This window comes from Chaetura pelagica, unplaced genomic scaffold, assembly GCF_000747805.2.
Source record: "Chaetura pelagica isolate M959 unplaced genomic scaffold, ChaPel_1.0 scaffold80, whole genome shotgun sequence".
NCBI classification, from domain to species: Eukaryota; Metazoa; Chordata; class Aves; order Apodiformes; family Apodidae; genus Chaetura; species Chaetura pelagica.
This window is the reverse complement of record NW_009951946.1, coordinates 1,619,132-1,646,267: the sequence shown is the minus strand read 5'-3', so window position 1 is coordinate 1,646,267 and position 27,136 is coordinate 1,619,132. Positions and strand designations below refer to the sequence as shown.

Sequence of the window (27,136 nt, the reverse complement as noted above, 5' to 3'; positions counted from 1 at the left end):
CCCAGGCTTTTATCTCTCATGCCAAGAGAATCTGTTAGCTGGCCACAAATGCTTCAGTAGTGCCTGTAGGCCAGTATCCGGGAGCTTAGCTCCTCCTTCAGTTGCTGATGGAAAGACTGTTTCTGTAAAGGAACTCTGAGCTGCAGCAGCTCCTGTGGGGAACACTGTACAAGTCAGAAATTGCAAAGTATTTTTAAAAATGTCCCTATTTCAAATATATAGGCTCCTGAACTAGAGCAGTTTTTTTAAAAGATCTGAGGCAAGCAGCTGAATGAACCTGATGTATATAAAATAGGCAATATATAATAGGAGGATATATTATTATATAATCTTATCAAGTACAAAATATTACAGAGCTTCAAAGTATGTCAGACATCCTTCAGTCAGCACAACACTAATTGTTCTTCCCCTGTTTGTTTAAGAGCAAGGATATGGTCCATATTCATTTCAGAAAGCAAAGCCAATTGTTTTAGTAGCTCAAACCAGAATAATATTTCTCCTCTAAACAATTCTGATCCAAGACCAGCTTCAGCTAAACATCTTTGTTAGCTATCTGTGAACTAAATGAATCCTGTTAAAGGAAAACAACCCTTTGAAAGACACAAAACACATTACATGCATAGCATCAGAAGACAGACACCATAAAAACAACAGGTTTCACTTTTAACTGTCGACAAGTATAATACAGTATTATTTTCTGAGTAAAAATACACAAACATCACTTACCACTTAGGAACAATTGTACACAGCATACTTCAGCACTCAGAAACTAAATTTCAGTTATCCTGTAGCTATTGCTGACAAATACTGCCTTCAAAAAAATGTTCAGCTGGGTATGACAATATACAACTGAATATGTAAGAAACACAGATGTGGGCTTGGTGATCCTCCCACATGCTGCAGTCTTAACAGACGCTGGCACCTCTCATCTACATCCTGAGGACAACATGCTTCCAGCCATTTTGACCAGCTGAAAAGCAAAGTTACTAACCCATATGGCCTCTCCCTTCTCATAAACAGATGGTAATAATTTACTTAGCTTTTCACCATTTTGAGATCAGACTTCAGGGCTTCTTAGAGTCCAGTCTGGTAGAACTCCAGATTAAAAAATCAGAATGTGATGCTGAAGACTGTGCTGACTGAGACATGATCAGAGCCTGCACAGATTTTCTGACAATTGTTCAAATGATAAAATAAAACCTGTATGGTTTTCTTCCTCCCACTTTACAAATGTTTGAGGCCCTTACTTTGAGATCTCAATTAATGAAGTCTTTCATGTGAAACTTCACAATGTAATTTCTCCAAAATTAGTACAGTGCTTAAAGAGTATATAAAAAGGTTCCCACTTCTATTAGTTTTCCCATGATCACAGGCACAACATTGTAGAGATTTAAGTTAAAACAGCAGTCAACCGTGATTGTTCTTTCCATGTCATTTTAGGGGAATTTTTTCAATCTCAGTACTGAACAATTTTAAAAGGCAATGGATTCATTATTTCTGTGTACTTTGAGAGTTGATGGAAGAGTATCCAATGTTCTATCGTGCTGTCACCATCCAAAGTCCCAGTGCAACATTGGCAGCCAAAAGTGCACTACCAGCAAGCAAAATTAAAAAGCCAACAAGCTCTCGGTTTTGTTTTTCTACAATCAGGGAGCTCAGAGTGGCTTCCAGGAATGAATTTAATATCCACTGTCCATCCAAAGCAAAGCAGGGTACAGCATTGATAACTGCCAGTGCTCCTGACAATGAAATTAGGTATCTAGTTGACACTAGTTAAGGTTAATGAAGAATATCCAAGAAACTGTAAAAAATACATATATATATATATAATTACATAACTTATTTTTTATTTCCAGTATGCAGAACCATATGAAAGTTGTGATTTTTTTAGCTGCCATTTTGTTTCTCATAAATTATGAGTACAATTATTTTTACACCATAACATACCAGCTCAGAGAATTGCCTTTATAGATTAATTTGTTTTGTTTTTAAGCACTAAGTTTGGATACTTAAACAACCTACACTTTTCAAAACTCGGATGAAAGCAGGAGACAGCAAAACCACACTTGATACTGCCCATCTTCCTCTCTTGCTCTGTGTGGTTTTTGATGAAGGTTATAGCTCTGACACCACACCTGAAGTAAGAAGGTATTCTAGACCTATGACCTAAGTATGAAATAATGATTAGGAATATTTTCCAAAACACTCCCTTGCTGGAGTAAGTAAATGGCTAGAATATAATTGAAATTTGGCCTCTGTCTCCTACTTACCTGTTAGCCAGAAAAGCTGAGTGGATTTCTGTACGTGCATGTGCATGAAAGAATGAAGCAAGGGTAGATCATTTTTATTGCTGGTAAAAGCTTGCTAACTTTAATACCTAGCTCCCTCCTATTATGGCCAGGCTAGACAAAGGCACCAGGGTCAGTGTGGACCTTGGGGTGATCCCAGAAAAGGGGAACTCGTGTGGCATCTTTACTCTAGGTTTACAGACAAAACTGAACTACACTGTTTAATTGTTGTACAGCCACACATAAACATTTCCCTTTCTAAGGCTAAGGGATCTTAGAATAGCCATAATACAGTCTACTATGCTTTATGTATGCATAGGTATCAATAATTCATTAATAAGCATATTTTAACTGAATTACAATCCTGCTTTTTTAATAGGCTGTTTTCTTCTCTATTGGAGGAAAAAAGAAAGAAAAAACATACCCTGTAATTTAGTTCAGTATAATGACTCAATAATGATAAAACTGACATACCAAAGCTAGCAATAACATCTCATTTGTCCTGCTGTAAATTCAGGATTACTTTTGGCTTTCTCATGAGAGCTGTTAAGACTCACCCTTAAGAAAGAGTTAAAAAAAGCACTGGCCAAAAAACATCCTGCTAAGCACAAGAAAGTGAAAGATTTCATTTTTAGCTTGGCCCATGGACAATAATCAATGCAGAGATGGGATAAAGATGCTAAAACGCTACAGAAATGTTTAATGGCATCCTGTCTATAAAATGATATCCAGCTGAAATTTTGCTAGGTCACTAAATTCTATACAGTTCCCCCTTGGCTTAAAAGAATAAACATACTTCAAAGGATACTTGCAAAATGTCTCTATCACCACAGGGAGATCAATGCTTAGGAAGTTTTGTCGTGGTACAAAACTGCTGAGACTTACTGAAATGAAAAGATAAAGATAGACAAAACATGAACAGTCATTCCAGGATTGCAACATTATGAATCTTAAGATGATAATTTTGTAGAAAATCAGATCTGAAATAATTTTTTTGAAGTATGAATAACTAATCTAATGACAGTTTTGCTTGGTTTTAAAGGAGTGCAGCCATTAAATCTTTCTTAAACACGGTCATTATCACAGTAAAGTCACACAACAAAATACAATTAGCATTATTTCAGTAAAATTAGATCAAATACACAGTTTTTCAGAGGCAACTGGACATCTGTGGTCATAAAGATCATATTGTGTAATTTAAGTACTTTTCAAAGAAAAACATATAAAAAGAGATTATAGTTACCAGACTTTACAACATATGCAGTCCTCATGTATACATTCATACTATGGGTGCACACATGTAATTTCTCTCAAAGCCAGAAAACTCTTCTCTTGCAGAACCTGGACAAGATCCCCCCATCCTAAGGCTGAGCTCATGGTGTACAGAAATGGGGCAGATAGGGGCAGAGTTCTAGAGTCACTCTGAGACAGCAAAGGCTAAGAGATGATGCATGGGTGCATTACACATCTTAACACCAGTTAGCTAGTATGTAAATAGCTTCTTTTTCTGTCTTCAGATGATACCGTAAGTGACTCCAAGATGTAACAGTGCAACTTAAAAACCTGGATGGTGGGACTCAGCATCCTTCATATAAATAGCAACTGGAAAATCACGGTGTCAAGCACCACATGACCTTGAACAATTTCTTTAGTACTGTAACTTCTTTGAAGGTGTACATGAAACTTTAGCTGAATGCATGTCAAATGCTTACAAGAGACTCTTCAAAGAAAACTGAGGAAGCTTGAGGCTTCCCAAAGTGCACTCTGTTGGTACAGGGATGCTCTGTCTGGGTTGTCATAAAAAGTCTTGATGCAGGTTTTGAAAGTAAACAGCAGTCTCGGTCTGCCAGCCTCAGGGACCATTTGAAAGCCTAAGTTTTGTGACATCTGGAAGAGAGACATCTTTCCTACTAGAAGGCTCCACTCACAGCATAATGGAGTTTTATCCCCAGAAGAAAGAGGTTTGGGTAAATTAAAGCAGAGTTAGAAAATCACCTTAAGAATGAGCTTACACAGTATCAACAATAGTCACTCTCTCCCTATAGAACAACTCTAGATGAGAGTTGAGGCCAACCACAACGGTCCAAAATTTCCTGACCAACCTAGGAAAAAGTTACAGCCATTCTGAAATGCCATTTCCACAGAGCAAGAGTCCAAATCCCACTCAATACAAACATCCCTTGAGAAAGGAACAATTTAATCTACCCTTTGAGAAATTTTAAAACTATAGGCTTAGAGGAGACTGGAAACCTCAACACTAGTACATAACATACCAAAAGTGCTGCAAAATGTATCTTAGTTAACAGTGAGATCAGATTTCTTCAAGTTCAATGAACAATTCAAGGACATCAGAACAAAGACATGAGGAAAGTATTTTCAAAGGCATATGAAACAGAGAACTGGTCCACTAAGTCGCATAAACACATTTTCTTCTGCCCTCTGATGAGTCAGAAGTAATACAGCCAGCAAACACACCATGAAATGGAGAGATCTGGATAGCAAGGAGTCCCAAAATAAAAATGGGTTTGGTAAGGCAACAAGCAGAGAATTTTCCAGTACCAAAACTGCTGCAGCTCTGCCAAGACAGCTTGAAAATCATGTTGTCTCTTACCTTAGCTTAAGAAAGACCTTTGATTTAGGGGAAGCAAGAGAAAATAATTAAGTTTGTTGGACTACTGAGAGAAGAACGTAACAGACAGAAATCCTGGACACTACCCAGCTCAGAAAGTCAGAAGCATCCAAGTCAAGTGATACCCAAAGCAAACAACTCATCAGGCTGAAGGCTAGCATTAGAACATCTGATCAGACCTCTTGTTTATGAGCCAAAATAGCAAAATGGCTGAGGCAGACAGTGTATTCAAAGGTTTAAAAAAACACACAGTTCAACATAGTGTAATTTCAAAGCTTGACTGCTGCTTGACAAACACCTAATGACCACTAACAAGTCACCATCCTGAACCTGAAGTTCTGTCTACTCTACCAATGGATCAGTAATCTCCTTCCCTCTTTGTTACAACAAAGTGGTCCCTGCCAGCCACTAGACATGGATCTAAAATCCAAATTTTGCTGCTGAAGCAATCTCCAAAGCACAAAGAAACTCTCTTTGAGAAGCTGCTGGACTGAACTCTAGACACTGCAATATAAGGCAATTCACTTAGTGGCAGCAATGGATCGAAACTAATGGCAGCAGGCAAATCTGTCCTTTCAGGAATAAGAAGAGAATTACAGAAATTATGTTCTCCAAGCCTGTCTTTCAAAAGACTCTGCTGAGAACAGGTGAACAGCAATGAAGCTGGGTGAGACAAAATAGTCACTGTTTTTCCACTCTAATTAAATAATTCTTTGACCTGGAATTAACATTTCTTTTGTCAGCTAATGCTATATGTGTTGGCAAATATTGAGAAGAATGCACAACAGACACAAATTTAACTAGAAGTGATTTGGAGACCAGAAATTTTCCAAAGAGCTTTTCAAATCCTCTTCCTGGAGCTAGAAGAGCATGAAGTATTTCTGTGTGGTCTCCAGAAGAACTACATTTACAACCCTTTAAGTATGGGTTAAAGCAAAGAACGATCATCCTCAGGAGTAACGGGAAACATGCATGGAAAGACTAAGAAACCTCTAACAGAGACTCTAACAGAGAGGCCTTCATCAGGGATTATGACTGTTGTTGCCCAAAAAACTCACCAAAGCTAGGAAGTGCCTTTTTTTTTGCCTTTTTTTTTTTTTTTTCCCCAGAAGACTTGGCTAAAACAAAAGGACACTGATCCAATTTACGAAAATTATCTTATATGTAAGTTCCATCTTCTTTTTATAAAGGAAATCTTGCAGTTTTTGATCCCCGGTTGGTGATGCAGATACAGTAACATTCAGGGATATGATCTTCCCTCAGGCTGTGTGAGTTCCAAATGTGAATGTCAGTTACCAAATTCTTCCCAACCAACAATGGCCAGAGAGGGAAGCCAAGATTTTGCAATACCAGAAATGATATGGAGGAATAAAAAAGCCCCATACAAAATCAAGAACAAACTTCAAAGTTGCATGGCAATAATGACAGCACCCTCCATTTCAACCTTATATATAATTTGTCCAGCACAGGGAGAGCCTCTAGGGCATAACTGCCTGCAGTAAGAAAAGTCTAAAAGTCTTGAGCAATATCACATGAACTAAACCCACAGTATGAATTTATATTGGATTATTTTAGATACTTTTAACAGAAAGAATGCTAATTAAAAGGATTAATCAATGTGTCCATCTTAAACAACACGCATTCCTAATTATTCCTTGTGGTTTAGTTTTGGCCAAATCTCCAGCACTGTAAGTTCATTTAAGAGTATGATACTTTATATTTTTTTTCATACCAGAAACAAGAGAGACATATAGCATCCATATCAACAAAAAATATTTTCATGAGGATATTTTCACTTGAGGAAACAGAAATACTTTATAGAAATTACCTATATAGCTTTTTTTCTTGTAATAGCTAATATGGATATAATTTTTTAAAAATATTGTATCTGGAAGCTAGTTTCAAATGAAAATATGAAATAATTTACTGCTTCTCCATAAACCAGGATTATCATGATAACATGACAAGCTTAAGTAGAAAATAATGCATACATAATCTTGGAATGTTTTTCAAACATTATTTTAGTGATATTACTAGATAATAGGTAATTATAATAATACTAGGTAATACACATAATAATAATAATAATAATAATAGGTAATACACACTAAAGCAACTCCCATACCAGGCTGTGTGTTAAATGTGGCACTATTCTAAAAAGTATTGTTTCTCGCAGGCAGAAAGGTACCAGTAAAGAATAGGGCGTTTCACTAAAACATATTCCTATTTCAAAAGCCACATAGTAGAGGAATAAATTATTTTCCTTTCTTAACTGTAGAAAAATGTTTACCACCTTCTGATCCGTCATATTTGGAAAAAAAGAATCAAATCTGTTTGCCTCAAACCAGTACTGTACAATGCAAAGTTAAGTCTGAAATATTTAAAGTTGTTCCATTGGAATGCACAGAACTCTGTAATGGTACAGTAGACTACCTGCTGCCCAAGGATCCTATAATTTGAGCTCTGGTGTTTTTCCAAGGTGAGCACAGGTTGCATTTGCAGCAAAATTTGTAATAAACTCAAGATTTTAGCTTTCAAATTAGCATATTCAATGTGCAATTCCTAGGATGCAGTAAAACACCTTAGAATTATATTCCTGGAAATTGTATTTTCACACAGTAATTTCTTAAAGTAGAACTACCTCTTAGATGTAATAACAATCTTTTTTGACTTTTTAGCCTGGAGAAAAGGAAGCTGAGGGGACACCTTATCACTTTCCACAACTACCTGAAAGGAGATTGCAGTGAGGTGAGGGATTGGTCACTTCTCCCAAGTACCAAGTGATAGAATGAAAGGAAATAGCCTCAAGTTGTGCCATGGGAAGTTTAGATTGTATATTATGAAAAATTTCTTCACTGAAAGGGTTGTCAGGCCCTGGAACAGGCTGCTAAGGAAAGTGGTTGAGTCACCATCCCAGGAGGTGTTTAGAAGACATATAGATGTGTTGTTTAGGGACATGGTTTAGTGATGGACTTGGCAGTGTTAGGCTAAAGGTTGGACTTTATGACCTTAGAGGTCTTTTCCAACCAAAAATATTCTATGATTCTGAAAGACTGACAGGTTCAACTGTTTTGCAGAATTACCATTCAGTAGAAAACACTGACTAAAACTCCACTGCTCCAACATACTGGAAAAGAGAACAGTGTCAACTGTTTCATTCTAGAATACCTACTGCTTGTACTGTTAGAGACCTAGAAAAGGAACCTAAAATAATTATCAAATGCTATTCTTACAATTTGTTGCTGCATTTAGAACAGATGCAGTCAAATACAGAACTATGTATTGATAACACACAACTCGATGTAAAAGAGCAGAAATAACAAGTGAAGAGACCTTATTTCAGGCTTAAATTAGTGTATCGTGAAAACAAATAAAAATAAAGAATTTGTCATTGGGTATCAAAATATGACCAGCACAGAAAGATAAAGACTGACAGATTAACTAAATACATATTTATGCAAGAATTATAGTGGATTTAAACTACTAGATTTCATCACTGTTTCTAAAGCTCTTTTGTACCTATTTCTAGTTCTTATTCAGAAAAGGTAGAATGCCTTGTTAAGGAGGTGCTTAAAGATACCTGAAATAGAATCTCCCTGTGAAATATAGATGTCTGTGAGGAACAGACAAGTTCCTCATAGGAAGGGAAAGCAGTTTAACACTTCATACATTTTAAGCCCATCTGAAGCTCATTTTCATCATGCCACTCATGCTATTAAGTAGGAATGTAGATGAGTTTGTTCATTCTTTCCAGAATTACTCTTTACTCGTATACTTGGCCCAAGGATATAAGCTTGCCTAAAGGAAAGCCACAGTCTATTTCAAAGTAAGGAACTAAACTGCTATATATTTTTTTACTTTAGAGCTTCCAAATTAAAAAAAAAAAAAATCAGGAAAAAACTATGTTGTGATTGTAATTGTGGCTCAGTAATCATGGGAATCTGTCACAAATACCTGGACTTTTGGTATGATTTAAACAGTCATGCTAATACTCCAGGGAAGGTGTTAGATCAAGATACCCTAGAGATTTTACAATAGCATTTTGTGAAGTTTATGTGTCAGAAAAAATGAGGGTGCCTGGTTTCCAAGACTAAACTGAGTGAGATCTGGCCTTTCAAATTTTTCTGAAAAAGAAAAACTATCTCATATCACACATGGTTTCTATTACCTTGGTAAATCATTGCACCATGCACATTTCATTTTAGGCATGAGTAGTCCATGTCTCTTCACTGGCTGTAACAAGAGATGGACTCTGCACTTAACAGGTTAACTGACAGGTTAAACACTCCAAGACCTTGTTCAAGCAGTCAGGCAAAATACACCACATTAAAAACTTTTTTGTTAAACTGTTTTAATAAATAATACCAACCTGTGTACTGAAGATGCATGGGGTGTCCTACAAACAACATGTCAATATGGGGTGGATGTTTCACCCTTATTAGCCTTGTTTGGTTCTCTAAAGAAGGAGTCACACAAAAGCTTGGAACAAAGTCCTTCTGGCAGTCCATGTTGCTTCGACAAACTTTGCTGGCCTCAATAACTTTTCGTGCTGGCAGACAGGCATACTAAAAAGAGCATTTAGAATGATTATCAAATTTAAAAGTATTTTCCAACAGATCAGAAAAGAAGGTTCTATATAACCCTTTTTAAAGCAAAGGAAGTATCTCAGAGATATACTACCAGCCCATGAAGAGCTGAAATATGATTTTTGGGTTATTTTGTTTTGTCAAATCCTTCAGAACCTTTACCTGATACTTATTCAACCTGTCATTCTGTTTTTGGTGGAATGTGGAAGAGAGGGTGTGCACATGTACAAAAATAACAGTTAACTATTCTTAAAAAGCTACACATAGTTTTAGTTTTCATTGATCTAAACCTTCATTTGTCTGCACAAAACCTTGTGTTCAGCAAACAAACCAAAAAACCTACCAACTGCATGATAGCTAAGAAACTATTCTCAACTAAGCTGAATCTATTGCTGTGTCCCAAGCCCAATCTATAACACTTTCACTCAGCAGTCTGAAAGACTAGATCTTTCTTGCTCCCCGCAGGCCAAATTGAGGACAGCAGAAAGGAACAGGAAATTGTTTTTCCTCCTTATGTCTCATAAAAGCTCAGTGGTGATTTTCATTTTGTTCTTAAACACAAGCAAGGAAAGTTATTTGTCTACTCTTTGCCTTAGTGAAACAAACAAATGAAAAAAACCAACAAAAATATATTTTCTTGCCTGTTAACCTGATATTTACACTCCACATAGATGCATGAGTGTCAGACACTCTCTATTAAACTCAATACAAGCTCTTTCTATTCTAATGAGAGGGAGAAGGCACGCTTTCAAATACTGCTGCATAGCACTCCAAAGTCTATTTAAAATAATTGTTCAAAAACCCACAGCCAATATAAGGACACTTGAAGGTCATAGGCTTCTGGATGCTTTTATTTCTTCTCTGTTCCTAAGTTGCAGCTATGAGCTTAAGAATGTCAAAGCTCAGTGAGGCAGTGATTTATCAAATCTCGCTGAACTCCAGGACGTTACCAGCCACTGTGTTGTATATTTCAAATGAATTGCTGGTCTGTGTTCAGTTCATAGTGGTTAAATACCATAAAAATACCTTGGATGGGAAGTTTACCATTGCAAAAACAAAAAGCAGCAGATGTAGGAACAGACTTACTTAAATTTCTTGAAGTATCTAGCACTACAGATCAGAACAATAACAAAGCATGGGTATGTGTAGAAAAGTTTACACAGTTGATACGTTTGCTCTCTCTTGTAACTAGGACCGTTAGAAATATTCCATCACTCTCAATATTTTAGCAAACCTGTCTGTATTTTGAAGAGAGTAACTCAAAATTGTACTGAAAAACTGTGTATGTTTCCACATAGTGAAAAAGGAGTCAAACAGAGGCACAGATTTTTAGAAACTGGGCAATCTCTAGGACCTTCTCTTGGGATATATGACCTTTTCTGGTTGTTCCAGAGACTTCCTGCTTGATCATGGGAAAAATCACATACTTTTGGGTTTTTAAGTTGTAAATGGGGAGAATAACATACACATACATCTTTATTACAAACTGTAGGTATTTGTAAGCACTTGAGTATGCTGCATAAATGTTGGTAAATATTACCAATTTAATTTAAATAATTTCAGATTTACCAGAAAGAATTAGCAGTTTAAGTAACTTACCAAGTGGCTGTCCAAGTTATTGCTATAGGAAAAGCAAATGTCTGTGAGACTGTTGTTACTACAACATTCAACCGTGCCATCGAGTCTTCTATAGACTGAAGAATATAGACATAAAGCAAATTATCATTATTATAGTAACTGCCTGAAAAGTCTCTGAATAAAGTAAAACAATCATTCTGTAGCCCTCAAGAACTATAGTAATTCACACAGCCTAGCTCTGGTACAATCACAACTGAAATTAAGCTTCACACACTTGTGTGTGTGAATGTGATTAAAGCCATGCCACATACTGTTTTTTACATCTTAATAAATCTCCTTGAGACGCTAGGGACCTGCAATGTGCTGAGCGTTATGAGCTACAAAATACCTTTATCCCTTGCCCCCAGCTTGCATTAAGATTTGGCACAGAAATTTGTTAGCTGCTACAGTACTGATGTCACTGGCTGGCTACAGAAACGTCCAAGACTCAAAATGTCCTCTTTAAAAGAAGAAAGCCTTTACAAGATTCAGGTTTTGAAAGCTTTCCAAGTCTTGAAGGCTGCAGCAGTGAATAAATGATGTCTTACCCCATGATTTACCTAGTCTGGTACAGAATATTTGTCTGGGATGTTCTTCAAAGGAGTTAAACCTAACTTGCTCAACAACTGCCTTTAAAAAACACACAAAATAATAGCCTCTGTAAGAATCTGTCACAGCAGCACTGCAGTACCTTCCTTAGGTAGATCAAGCCCGAGATACTGGTTGCTGAGTTGTCACTGGATAACCTACAGTCCACTAACACAGAGCTTATGCCCGAGGCTTACAGGTGCAAGCACTGTACCGTACAATCCTTTTTTCAAGTACCCTGAGGCTAAGCAACTATATATTTTTGAGCAGCGATTGACCATGAAATTAATTTCCTTATAAGCTACACTGAAAACACCTTTTTTTTTTCCTTTTTTTTTTTAATTTCAAGCATGTCCTTGGGGCATTGTTTTCTGTCTAGCTTCATACTCAGATAATTTACTCTCCATTTGTTTTATGGTCAAGTAGATAGGGTCCATTTGCTAGATACATTTTTATTGATATTCTGAATTTATGTCAAGTTGCGAACTGTCAAGATGTTGACAAATGACAGCTGCTAGAGACCAAACAGAGCTTATTTAATTTCAGAGGAATATTTCTCACTGCTGGAGGCTTATTACTCCAAAAATGCAAACAGACTGGTCTGATTAGAATGCAGCGGTGGGACAATGGGCTGCAAACACAATACACCAACCAAGCTTGGAAGCAATATTGAGTCCCTAGGATTAAGTCTCTAGTATTTCAATCTAAATAGGACTGTTTCAGATGCAAAATATGCATTTATATTATCCATGACTCTGAAATTGCATTTCAGAGAACAGCAAAATCCGAGAATTGGTTCTTATTTGCCATCCCCGCCAAGCTGAAAGCATGTCCCAAAGTTGCCCTTCTCTTCACAGGGATAATCCAAACTGTTAGGTCTCTAAAAAGCAGGTTCTCACCCATATTCTGTTTCCAGTTTAAATATTTATCTTAGTTCCAGCTGTAAGATTACTTTCCTTACATACTAAAAAATAAATACATTAGCTTTTCAGTCTCACAAGAGAACTATAATGCATCAAAAAACACGGGTAGTCGAGCTGCCTGACCTCCTGTTTACTTCCAGTATGATGGAAAAATGCTGTGACCATTTTAAAGCTCTGAATAGTGTCATACAGGTTTTGTTCAGCGGCAGCCCCTTACCTTTGGGGTTCTATCTCCATGGATGCTTGTATGAAACTAACTCGAAAGAGCTTCTGGACATGTCACAAAACATTCATAGAATGACAAAACCACATAATCATCAATGTTGGAAAAGACCTTCAAGATCATCAAGTCCAACCATCCGCCCTACAACCCCTAACCACTAAACCATGTCCGAAAACATCATGACTACCCATTTTTTGAACACTTCCAGGGACGGTGCCTCCACCACCTCCCTGGGCAGCCTGTTCCAATGCCTCACCACTCTTTCTGTGAAGAAACATTTCCTAATATCCAATCTGAATCTCCCCGTGCGCAACTTGACCCCATTTCCTCTGATCCTATCATTATTTACTTGAGAGAAGAGGCCAACACCTGCCTCACTACAACGTCCTTTCAGGTAGTCATAGAAAGCAATGAGGTCTCCCTTCAGCCTCCTCTTATCCAGGCGGAACAACCCCAGCTCCCTCAGCCTCTCCTCATAAATCTGGTTCTCAAGACCCCTGATCAGCTTAGTTGCCCTTCTCTGCATCGTCTCCAGCACCTCAATGTCCTTCCTATACTGCAGTGCCCAAAACTGCACACAGTGCTCGAGGTGCAGCCTCACCAAGGCTCCTCTCCAGTCAGCCAGGACTGCTGGTACATGATAGAAAGTGGCTTGGTGAGCACCCTCACCAGCTCTTTCAGCACTCTTGGGTGGATCCCATCCAGCCCGATAGATTTGTGCCAGTCTACGTGGTGTAGCAGCATTCAGGCAATGTAACATGACTGCTCTTTTTTGTTCTACTTAATTTTTGTTAATTGTTTTAGTTGAGCTAAGTTCACATTTTTTTGTTTCTCAGGGGTAAGTCAGTTACAGCAACAAGCACTCTAATGTATACATGAAAACAGAAGTAAATAGACTGACCTCCAGAAGCTGTATGTGCAATCCAGACAAAGCTAAGTTTATGATAGGCAATGACATTATGACATCGAAGAGGAAAATGAAACATAAAACCCATATAGTGAGACACATCAGAAGTGGCCATAATAAAGCACACCATTGAGTTAAGCCATACGATTTGTAATGTCATGCTGATCAAAGTGGTTAAATAATCTGTGGAATAAACATCTGCAAACAATCAGTGAGTTGATCCATGTAACTGAACTAAAAATAGAGAAAATTTTATTACTGCTAATAACCAAGTTATGCAATATCCTAAAAAGGCAAATTTCCTTATTCAGATCATACAGTGTATTTGCACAGGATGACTGGAAGACCAGAGGAATTATTTTATCTACCTCTTCCTCACTTTCATATTTCACAAAACAGAATGGCATATTGGTAACTGTTTAAAACAGGATAGCAGACTCAACTCAATAAATCTGTCCCACCAACAAAACCTAAATTCAAAATGGTCTTTAGGACATGATAAAATTACAATATAAAATAATGAACAGAGCACCTAAAGTCATACCTCTAGCTGGAAAGCTTAACTGCTGTAGGGTGGCTGCACTTACACAGTAGCCAACCTGTGACTTCTCTGAAATGTCTCCCAGACAGGAATTCCAGTCTTCCACACTATAAACGGGGCAATCTTGTAGGTTAGTGACAAGGTCTCCTACAAAAAGACCTCGTGGCCCATTGGCAGGAGAATCCTGAGAAGAAGCACTGAAGTCAGTCATATCATTATAGTTAAAACTACAAGGATTTGTTTACAGTTCTACTGAATAGCCAAGAAATATTTAGACTAAGACACTATTTCCAAAGAAACAGAAAATCTCAGGCTCCACTAGAACTGATTATTGCCATTTAGGATAAAGCATTACAAAACCAACACCCTTACTTACTTATTTAGTGCAAAGAAAAAGGAAAGGGCAAGTCTCCAAGTATTTCATGGACTTCTTCAAATCTGAGTAATTCTTTTCATACAAGTTAACAAGTTATGTTTTTTTGAACCATTTTAAGTTCAAGTAGCTTAACTTAATACCCTGAACCTTTCAAAAAAGCAGAGTGTACCTGTACTTTAGAAGGTATAAAAAATAATAAATGTCACTCTCCTGAGTTATATCAGTTCACTTTTAGATCCAAGGACTGAATCCTTTCAGCCCTGCTGTTCAACTGTTCTGTATTTGATTAAGCCAAAAAAATATCAGTCCTTTCCAGAATCTCAGCAGTCTACCTCTACTTTCCTTCCAGCTGATCAAACAAGCAAGAAAATCAGCTTAAAATATTCTTTAACATTAAAAACAGACAGCAATAACTACAGCAATAATGCCATTTCCAGCAGATTTACTTGGTGCCAATATTGAAAAGAAGTTAAAAAACCTCTAGAAATAAGCCTGCAAAATCATCTCAAATGTCTAAACAGTTTTATAGAGTCCTGAATCGTCTATAGGTATGTTCCTTCGTTTACTAATACTAAAACACAAGAGACTGAAAAGGAAACGTCAAGCACACAAAAAATGCAATGTATTAGATTCTGCAGAGTACTGGAATTACCAAATTTGATTGTGATAACAAGAGACATGGGTACATTTCAGGTCAGAAAGGATATAATGTGAAAACAGCAAAGATCTTTCTTACCTCTGCAACCTCAGTGACAAGTGCCCCAACACCCGTGTAATAGAAAGGGAAAAGAATGGCTGGCAGCAGAAACAACACCATGAAGCTTGCAACACTAAGAACAAAATTATGCCACACTCCTAAAAAGAAAGCAAAAAAAAAAAAAAAGTTTCTAAATAAATACTAAGAACAAAAAAAGTGTTTTTGAAGGGCAAGAATCTATAGTTACCTTCTATTTAACTTTCCTGGCCTGATTCCTGTAAGATTGGATGAATAGTTAATTTGTGAACACAAGTATGAAAGAACACATGTATTATGTTACAAACTTAAGTTTCTATGACGTCACTTTGAAGGGGAGTTTTAAAGAAGCCTCTGAGCCCCCTAGAATTATACTATCAGAAAATACAGTGAAGTAGTAAGTTCATTTTTAAGGTGTCATTCTACAATATTAATATTTTGATACTGATATTTCAGCACACAACAATACTTTTCTAAGTACACAGCAGGCAGAGTATCCAGAAGAAAAACTGCACTTGTGAATCAACTATTAAATTACAGTTTCTATTGAGTTGTCATCAATCACAAAGACTAAAAATCTAGTGAATGAAATGTGGTGCTGGTCACTTTTTACCACAATCAACTGTTGAATTTATGAAGCTTAATAAATAGGCTTATACGTGAATAAATATTGTTTGTCCTAGTCATCAAGATGTCTGAAGTTTTGTTGCAATTCAGTATTTTCTATGGTTATCTTCATTGTATCAATAAAAGTAATTACATATATATGTGCTAAACAAGTTTAGAAAATTATTTTTAAAAAGGGCTTCTTTCACAAAAAAATCTGGACCCAAAACCACATCAAGAAACTAAATCATGCAGTCAGAATTTCCTGAAACATTACTTTGGGCAACATACTGGAAATGCAATCTTTATATTATGCTGTTCTCCATAGGAAGAAATGACCCATTATCATAACATGGACTTGGCTTCCTTCAACATTCAGTAATACACACATTTTCTAATTTAGTTTGTCTCTCTGGACAAACATTTTGTATAACCAATGCAGGAAAACTTTTCAATGTTGAAGACTCCTTATTTCCTTCATAGAGTGGGTCATCTTGTTTAGAGGGCTTTTATTCCATTCAATATTTACAGTGCAGTCACAGCAGAGGGACTGAAGTAAATAAATTTAAAAACATATTAAAATTATCTTTCTTGCACTGTATATAATACAGGAGTCATACCACATGACAGACACTTATTTCCCCTCGATATCTGTATATCTTTTGGTTTTTTTTCACTTGGTCTTCTTTTACATTTCTAATGCTACAGAAATGAAAAACGTTTGTGGAGCACTTTAACTAAGGGTTTGATGCTACTTCCACTAGTAGATGCTTCTTGAAGTTTTTATTTTTCTACAGCTTTTAATCATATCTTATTGAAAGGCTATCAGATCGATGAAATGTTCCAGCATTCAGTTCTCTTTGTCTCACATACATATATATAAAAAAATGTACAAATACACACAAGTGTAACAAAAGTATTATGTAAATATTTTAACTTGTTTTAACTTTTTTATCTCAAAAATATTTTTTTCCAGCTCAACTAAGGATAAAAATCTAAGACAGAAACAAAAATCCCTTGTAACAGTGTGGCTGCGAGAGAGTAAACTGAACACCCCCTCCCCCATAAATTAATAACAAATTGTCTGATGGAGCTACTAGAAGGTGACAAGGAATACTTTGAAGCAACTAGGAAAAAAATATGGGCCTTAATACCTTAATCTACAGTTTGCTGTGTGGAATACAGCAGAAAAATCTAAAAGAGAAGGGCTTCAAATTAATCCCAGGTGATCCCTAGAAAAATAAACAGACTCAAAATTAGAATACCTGTAGAAGCACACTGCTGAGTATACCACCAATTTAATTTTGTTAAAATAGCCTCATCAACCTAATTCCTTATATTTAAAAAGGGACACTTCACATAACCCTTAGAACACCTTATAATAGTTTTTTAAAAATAGTTAAATCCTTTTTCTGTTAATGACAAGACAAAAATGTATTAAAAAGGATCTAAAACATAATACAAATATTTGAATTAATGATAAGAAAGTTTTGCACAAAAGCACTTTTCATCTATTAGGTATGGATTTAATGCTAAACATATCACATCTTACAAGAACACTCATTCACTATTCTTGAACTCACGATGCCATCTGCTGTACAACAAATATACTCCAGAGTACAGATGGACTACAAAAGGAATATTTGGTGTTGTTCTCTACTCTAGGTCTTTCATTTAGCACGCCATTCAAGTATGTCTCTCTAAAGTCAGATCCACAGAACATTGAGAGAAGGTTCATTCAACTGCTCTGAAAATTGAAAAAAACTGAGTCAAGTTTACTGAGTATCACATTATCATTATCAAACATCCTAGTTATGAAACATACTTGCCATAAACTGCAAAAACATACATGTATTTGATCTACCTAACTGACAAGCTATTGATGCTAAGCAGTCTTGTAATATGCTTGCTTGTAGCTCATATTCCCATATTTCATGTTTCCCAAGAAACTTGAAAAGTTATTGTAGGTGTTTGCTTGTCATCAAAAACATGCAAGCAATAATTTTCTATTACAGCTTATAATGGGAAGCACCTTTGCCTCTAGAAATCAATAATACGAGTGGTTCAAGGAGCATAACAGTTTCAGTTTAACTTTCCACAGCAACAGGGCTCTACTTCCCAATAGCCACAGGCTTCAAAAAACATCAAACCAAAAACATTTGGAGGTTATTTGGAACCTTATGCTGTGATTCTCTTTGGACGTTTGTGTTTTGGCCTTTATTTCCTCCTGATGGCAACAACAAAACACAGTGACCTGTATAATATGATAACTCACACATCACTGAAAATCATTCACAATTCTATTGAAAAAATGACATAACAGATTGCTTCAGAAAACAGCACAATATGGACAGTAACAATCAAATGGTTTTCCAAAAATGACAGTATAGGTTCAGAACAAAAGAATGACCTTTAGGTAAAGAGAAGCTTTTGTATTTATTAATTTGAAACCTTCAATCCTCAATTAAGGATTCACAAACTATGCTTGCAGAATAAGTTATTGTGCTAAGCAAAAATTTAATAAAAAAGCACAAGCTACTACCTGCACAAAATATCCTTAATTGCTGCACTGAAGATATCAGTTGTAAGTGGGTTGTGAAGAGGTCTACAAAAGCTCCAGGATAGACAATGAAGATAAAAATCCCAAATCCATTAAATCGTACTTGTTCTCTTAAAAAGAAAAGAAAAATGAAATGGTGTTACTGCAAACAAGCAAATGACAAACTGACAGATTCTACATAGCACACATTTTTTGGCAGTGATGATAACTAAAATTATAGTAATAAAATGGACTTATTTTCATAATGCTAATAATTGAAAGATAATTAAACTAAAGGATGTTTCCTGCAGTAGTTGCCACTTTCTAGTAGCACACATTTGTGAGCCTAGTAGAAAAATAAAGGATTAAGCTCAACTTCTTTTTAGTCTCCTGGTAACAGTAACACATGAAATACTTTAGAAAAAAACCCCTACTTTCAAGTTAATTTATTTTTTAACATTTGGGGGATTTTTTTCTTTTAGGTAAAAAAATGGCAGCAGTTGCAATGGATGCAGTTGCAAACTAATGTATGAAAAATTATCTGGAAGAAGCAATCGCTTTCCTGTTAAAGAAACACTTACAGATTTCTGGAATTTAACATGTATCTGTTTCGCCTGATTGAAATTTAGATTCAAGTGAAAACTAACAAAAATGAGGGAAAAGTCATCTGAAAAAATGCAAACAAGTCAAGATAATACATGTATTTATCAGAGGTTCTACCATTGCTTTTAAATGACATTTTTTCAATAACTACATAAAGGTTTTATGAAGCTAGAAATTTCATAAGGGACTTACAGAGGCATGACAATCATGTTCCAAGACAATTACATTCCAATTATTATTCCAAGACAATCGTGTTCCACAACAAACCAGGCACAGACTAGCTAATCCCATCTTTGTACTGAAACAATACACTGGGCATGGCATTTCATTTATTCACATTTATTTATTTCTTGTGGATATACAATAAAAGAAGACAGAGAATTATAAACAAATAATCAGAATGACGTAATACATTAATTTCCTGGAGTTAACTCATCAGACTTACCCATGCTACCAACTAGTAATAGGCAGTGTAATGCCTATACAAGACTCAATGGCTTGGGTAGGAGGTAAAAAAGGGAAGAAGAAAAAGGCTTTTTTAGCACAAGCCTTGACTAAGCTAAAGCTAAAATATTTCTTGTAGTTTACAACCATTACTACCTTGAACTGAAGCTGGCAGAAGCATATTAGATTTCAAGGAGTCAAAGTGATTTGCCAGAAAAATAACGTTTGCCCACAGCATAGCTATTTAGTAAAGCCTAAACCCTGATGATTGACTGTAACAGCACTATAGACCCAACTTGTGCTAGGAGGAAAAAAAAACAACCAAAACCAAACAAAACCCAAAACAAAACAGTGAAGCAGAAAACAGCGGCAGCAGCAGCAATGTTCATTGGGCAAACTATTTTTTCCCCTGGAAATAACTGGGAATCCATTTTTTGACAGAAACATAACCTCAACTTAAATACTCGGAGCCTTTGATGTAGATCTTGAATGAAGATACCACACCACTAAGGTACAGGAATTATTCATTCTGCTTAAAAAGAGCACTATAGTTACTACTGGCTTCTCTGCAGTTAGCCAGCAGCATGTGAAGGCACTGTAAGAGAATTGAAATTTTATTGCTTCTTCCTGTGATGGATTCATTCTCAGAAAAATCCCTATGAATACTGAAATTTTATTGCTTCTTCCTGTGATGGATTAAGCTTCATTCTCCACAGAAAAATCCCTATGAATATGAGGGGAAAAAAGCTGAAAGACAAATAGAGCTTATGAAACAGCGTGGGTTCCAAGCCACCCCTTTAACTGAGAACTTTGGGGATTATAAAAAAGGTAATAATGGGTTAAGATGCAGTCATGATGCCCTACACTCAAGAAAACCAGAGAAGCAATTTAGGAGGTCATGCTCGTGGGACAGACCAAGACAATGATCAGGAGAAAGGCAGAGGGCACATAACTATCAGTCCCAGTAACCACCAGTTAACCCTCTTATGCTAGAGTGTCATTTAACAATAATGACTAACCATACCCAATAACTTTTTTGTAAAGTAATAATCAGACACAATCAGTTAAGTAACACAAAAAATACCGTATTTGGTCAAAATTAACACATCACTGAGATTAATAACATTTTACTGAGTTACTGCTTCAGCCTGTTTAAACAAATCCATTTAAAATATATGCTGAAGTACCATCGTGCGATAGTGCACAGGTCCCCTTCAAGTCCCACAGCTGCAGAAACACAACTGCTGTATGAAAAACAGGACCACTTCTGAGAAGTATTATTTTAAACCTTATGCAGCATAGTATATTTGCAAAGAAGTCCTTTCTCGTTATCTGCAGAATAGACATGGTATTAAAACTCTTTCCTTAATTATACACCCTTCCAAACTTAAAATCTATGGAAGCCATGAAATACCAAATAAACAGATTCTCTAGATAAATCGAAGCAGTGCTAACAACATTCTTGTGTAAGTAAATGCTCTGCAATTTTAGGCTTTGTTGGCACATAGTAAGAGAAAATCTGTATTACCGAATAGCTGCCACCCCATGGCCGACTTCATGTATCACACCACTGATGAGGATTGCAGAGAAGAAATAGGTCAGCTGGCTGACTGGCAAATTTACACCAGGCACCTGTTGATGTGGGCATGACAACATAACAAAACACAGGAGGAAACAAAAAGGTACAAAGTCATTCTGCTCCCAGACTTGCTGCTCTCACTCAGCTGCTTCAGATCTGCAACAGATGAGGGGCTGTTCTCACACAGCACTATCACTTTATACCTCTTATCCTAATTTATTCAATGTATTTAAAAATATATTAATTATATATTCCTTTGGTGAAGGTTGAAAAGCTCTCCAGGCACAAAAGCCTTCTCCCTGCCCTACTTATTCCCTACAGCCCCTACTAAATGTGTCCTACTTTGTGTTAAGTTTGAAAAGTTTATTAAAATGTACACAGACTTCCACTCCAACAAGACATGCCTGGCCACTGTATTAGTTTACAATTTCCTGCAGCTATTTATGTAGCTATAGAGAATATCCACCCTTCAAAAAAAACCACAAATGAACAACTTTATGAAGCTTAAACACTATGAGCCCTGAAAGTTCAAAAAATGAAACTACAATTGGAACTGTCAGGCTCCTTTCTCTCTCCATACCCAATTCACAAGACTATCCAAATTTACAAGGTCAAAAATAGGGTAACTTTTGTCTTTTGTTCAAGTTTTGGCAGTCTACATATGGCAATTTAACCTTTAAGAAAAACACACTTGAAATCAGCACGCTATTTTCATTTATGAAAAACATATTATGCAGGCCCCTCAAATTCCTCCTATTGCTGTGGTTTCCCACCTCTCTCCACATCCTTCATTGGACTGATCATGGGACACCAACTCCATCCAGACAGGCTTCAAAGAAGGCACGATGAGGAATCTTCCCCTCTCTCCTCATGCTCAGTTCCCATCCCCACTCTGGCCATGCTGCAGTGGGACAGCAAGATGACTTCTGCTGCTTGCTTTGAGACACCTCCTGTCTGCTTCTCAGCTTTCCCTGCTCAAAGCAGGGCACTCTCCAGTACAGTCACTAACAGCTGATGTGAAAGCAACTTCAACTGCAATCCAGTGGCAGAAAAGAGATGCTATGGGCAAAAAAAATCCTGGCCTGTCTATAGCACTCTCTAAAAACTACCCTTATGGGACACAAAAGGCTGCAGATGCAACTGAACAGATCCCATTTGATCCTACCTTAATTCAGTCCTGCACATTCCTCAATTATACACGTTCACCTACCCATGCAGCAGAACTCAACAATCGGCTGGTGAAACAATCTAGTAAAAGAAAGTGACTGTTTTCATTCATGTTAAACTGAGTAATTTCAAAAATTCTATCCAGCGTGTGACCTAGACCAAGATATGTATCTTAACTGGCATGACTATTGTGCCTCACTGTATAAAGACAGTTGGTCTTCATTTGTTAAACACCCATTGCTTATATTACAGCATCAGCTGGTGGCACTAATGCATCAGTTAACTGGCATTACCAGTGGTCTTCTGCTCCAAGCACATGGGAGGACAAATAGCAATAGCAAGAGTTGCCATCTTAATACCACCATGACTATAGCACTAGATGCTGTCACACTTCATGTCAAGGAAGCTAGTTTAACATTCACCTAAAAGGGAAGCTAACTCTCATGAAGGGTTCTAAAATCAATAGCAGTATTTTGTTAATAAGCATTGTCATCTTCTCTTTTATGGTCTTTTGGAATTTTTTTTTAGTAAAAGAAGATCCTTTGCTAGTAACCGATCTGCCTTTTTCCCACTTTTGTCAACAAGCAACCAACACAAGAGGGGGCAGCTAAAGAGAAACAGCTCTGTTACCTCCAGATAGGTATTTTAAATAAAGTATGTGACTGAAGAAAAAAGGAACAGCAGAACTGTATCTCCCTCTCTCCATAGCCAAAGCAAAACAGATTTATGACACAGGCTAAAGTTGAGTTAAAAAAAAAAGTTGGTTGTTTTATTTTTTTAAAACTAAGCCACTGTCCTCCAGGCAATCAAATAAAATAATTAAATTAAACATTGAGAAGGTCTTTCCGACTTGTTCATCACCTCTTTGCTACCACACAAAGGTCACTTTTTTGTGTCAACTTATGCTAGCACATTCCTCTCAAAAATACGCAAACTCTTTAAACACACAATTATACAACTGTGACCATTCAGAAATGAAAGAATGAGGTAGGAAAGTAAGAGAACCACAAGTCAGTTTAGGAGAGGCAGCCTTATTCTCATACATGATACTGCATTATTCCTATATGTTACATTTTTTTCAATGCCAGGTTGTCCTTGGTTTGAGTGCAGTGATACTGCCAGTAGCAGTCACTGAGGAATCCATTTCACATTGAAATTGTGAACATTATCCTAGATTTCTGCTTTTGTAGTTCCAGTGCACACCAGATTAATTCTAAAGGCTCATCCTTACTTTGGTTGTCTCTATGTTATTTTCTCAAAAGAACTATTTAAATTGCAAATGACCACTTTTCTCTGGTGTCACAAAAGCGGGTAGATCCACATCTCAGAAAATGAAGATGTAAGGGAGGCTTTTCTTACTCCACAATGTCCATTTTTGTGCAAATGAATATCAGGTTAAAATCAGTTCACAACTCTCAAACAAATACCTGAGGAGAGAACACTTACCACAACTTGCAGCATACGATCATTCTGGGCTTTCGGTGCCTCAGTAAGCATCTGTGTCAGTGTTTGCATCAGTGTCTTTCCAAGAAGAATAACAGAGCCAAACATGGCAACTATACCAAACACCATTCCTATGCTGAACCTACAAAGAGAAACAGTTTAGCAATGCACAGCCATAATAACATGTAATATTGTCCTTGCTTAATTTTTCATTTTTTTACATCCAAATCTAACCCTGATTAATTTTCAAATATTTTTATGTTGTTCTCACATTCTAATTTTTTTTCAGTTTCCCAATACATGTAACTTGCCATTAGCAGCCTTCCAGTACCTACAGGGGGGGGCCTACAAGAAAGCTGGGTAGAGATTTTTTATATGGGCTTGTAGTGACACGACAAGGGGTAACAGCCTGAAACTGGAAGAGGGGAGATTTAGGTTAGACATTAGGAAGTTCTTTACAGTGAGAGTGCTGAGACACAGGAATAGGTTGCCCAGGGAAGTTGTGGATGCCCCAAGCTTGGAAGTGGTCAAAGCCAGGTTGGATGGGGCTTTGAGTAACCTGGTCTAATGGGAGGTGTCCCTGGCCATGCAAGGGGTTGGAACTAGATGATCTTTAAGGTCCCTTTCAACCCAAACCATTTTATGATTCTATGAATATAAAAACATAACTAACAATATATAATTAACCATGTAGCACTGCACCATCAACTGTTTAGAGACCAGGATCAAATTATAGAGTAGCATACATGTTCATTTATATAAGCTTTTTCAATAAATGTTGCATCTTCCTCACAAACAAAAAAAGTGCTAAAACCCAGTAACTAAGACTCAGCCTTTTAAAAAGAAGAACTAAAAGGTATAACTAGAAGACCACACTTAAAACACATTGTTCTTCTAATCAAATTGTTTTTCATTAAAAACGGTGTTGAAAATAATTTCAATTTACGTCAGTCCACCAAGTGGTGAATTGTTAATCAGCATAATTATTATTTTACACTGTTCAATAGTTGAAGGGTATTACAAACTTCATTTTCTAGCTAAAACCACTTCCATTCAGTACCAGTCCTTCTGCCTCTCATAATAGCATAATTTTTCTCTTACCATTCTTTAAGAAGCTCACTGGGAATTATCAAACTTATTTCATGCAATATGTACTTGTAATGTTAATTGAATAGACTGGTGGAAACATTGTACTGTAATAAATTATCCACATTAAAAATGGTGATTGATATAGAATTATTTCAAACTGAAATAGTAAAATAATTACAAACAAGAGAAACCAATATGAAGCAGACCTGTCATGACTGTGTCACTGAGGGCAGCAATACAGAAAATGAAAAGAAATTAAAACTAATTTTATATTTTCAGAGCAAATACAAAGTAATTCTAGAAATGCAACTGAACAAAAATTTGTTAAATGAGTCCAGACACACCCATACTAACCACCCTGCTCATTAATTCATTCCTGGCAGTCTGTGCAATCTTAGCCTGGAAGCTGCCAGCAGGTAAAAGACAGAAGGTGGGCAATGTGCTTCTGAACAGGAACAGTTGCTGAATGTCTGGGCAGTGATTGACAACAGGGACACAACTGCCTTTGCACATTTCTAAACTCTAGTGATCAGGGGAGAGCTCAGCATACAGTGATGAACAGATCTAGGATATGAGAAGCTGCTTTCAGACCTGCTTCCATATGCAGTATTACATGTAATAGCTGTACTCTTAAGAATCATGTATAGTTCAAACCATTGATAAATACTGTTTAGAGATTTCTAGTTTCATAGCATCTCTGTATGCAATGTATATTACAGCTATGTATTTTTTAGCAGAGGAGAAAACATACTGGCACAGAACAATTAGGACAACCATGCCAGATTGGTTTTATTATTAGCCTAGTAAAATAGCCATGTCTAACCATTACACTTTTCAGGCTGAAAGGCACAGATGTGGTTAAGTTGCTGACTATGTATTTGAAAGAAGAAAAAAGATCCTGAATTTATACCATAAATAGAGAAATCTGGGCTTCCATCTCCCCCAGTTGTAGAACTGGCGGTTGAAGAGAGCTGTTTGCCATCGCATGTGAAAAGGAGAGACACTCAAGCCATATGACAGCAGCCAGTCTTCATAAGATGCCTTCAGAGAGTTGGATGACTGCAAAACAATGGAAACTGAGTTTAACCAAAAACTTCTGCAAAGATTTTGTCTTATGTGACCAAGCAGTTCATATAAAAATGGATGTATAACTTCAGGTAAATGTCCTGCATAGTATTCTGATTTTGATATATAGGTAGGTGTGACATATGACAAAGTTATGTCCCTGTTCTGATGTAAATCATAAAAGTTCTAAGACTGCAAGAGAGATCAGGTATTCAGTGCTACCTGACAAACAAGGTCTTGTGTCATCTTTTCTAGTGTTAAATCACATTCAGTAGGTTTTAACTGTTTGGTTAGAAGGATAAAAAATGAAGAGTTTATGATCTTATTTCAATGTGCAGTTATATTCCAGTAAACATTAAAAAAACTAGAATAAAGAAAAATGTTCTTTTGGTTTCAGCTGAAAAATCTGTTTCTAATATTGGTGAGACGGATCAGTTTTGTGGCTAACCTTTAATAAAGATACAAATGAGGTTTACTTTTCAAACACAGAGAATATGCCTAAAGAGTTTCTGGAATATTTGATCATACTAACAAAAAGTGAGAAGGAAATTTGGATTTACCAACCTGTATTGCAACACTGATTTCACTATGATGATTTCCCAGCATTTCAAGATCTATGATTTCCCAGTGTTTCAAGATACTTACAAGAATGCCTTCCTAGGAGTCCCCAGGAATTCTCTTTATGAGAAATCTGACATATAAACTGTATGATGAACATTTATCTGCAGCATAATCTGGTCTAGACCAATATAGACTCAGTTTTGCAATTGTTATTTTATATTCTATAGCACTTATCTTCTCAATAGACTTTACTCGCCAGCTCCATGGAAGCTTGTATCAGAAACCCAACTGAACAAATGCTTTCCTTGGAGGTGAAAGAGGAGCTCATAGCTCAGGAAAAGTGCACCAGGGCTTTAAGCCTTCTGACTTCAAGCAGTTCCCAAGGCAGGAGTGTCTCTGACATAATCCAGACAAGTCTTTGGAGCTGTCTGACATGGAGCATTGTTCCCAAGTTTCCCTACGAGCAGCAGCACCTACTGAAGACACTGGGAACACGTAATTCACAACATAGTTTCTCGTTATCATCCTTGGCTCCTTAAATAAATTTAGAACTTGCCAAGTTCCTTGCATTCCTCCTGGCTGCCACAGTGGTGGTGGGGAGTGAGGATCTCATCTTGTACAACTATCAT

General features: G+C 36.7%; 1 protein-coding gene across 1 annotated transcript; it reads right to left on the bottom strand.

Moving 5' to 3' along the window:
* Positions 1-1,536: 1,536 nt before the first annotated feature.
* Positions 1,537-27,136, bottom strand: MBTPS2 (membrane-bound transcription factor peptidase, site 2). The gene is made up of 11 exons (XM_009997295.1): positions 27,064-27,136; positions 25,792-25,957; positions 23,796-23,934; positions 21,132-21,235; positions 18,560-18,687; positions 15,415-15,533; positions 14,306-14,486; positions 11,103-11,197; positions 9,287-9,482; positions 3,097-3,172; positions 1,537-1,759 (listed from the first exon to the last, which is right to left on the bottom strand). Exons 1-11 carry the CDS (start codon positions 27,134-27,136, stop codon positions 1,537-1,539), a joined length of 1,500 nt encoding a protein of 499 aa, XP_009995597.1.

Bases quoted from the DNA above. Each gene is read 5' to 3' on its own strand.
- MBTPS2 (XM_009997295.1), bottom strand. From the start codon at position 27,136: ATGATAGTTGTACAAGATGAGATCCTCACTCCCCACCACCACTGTGGC. The intron at 14,487-15,414 runs GTAAGAAAGATC...GCTTCTTCTCAG, and splicing joins TTGTCACTGAGGTTGCAGAG to GATTCTCCTGCCAATGGGCC. The intron at 11,198-14,305 runs GTATGACTTTAG...TATATTCTTCAG, and splicing joins GTTAAGCTTTCCAGCTAGAG to TCTATAGAAGACTCGATGGC.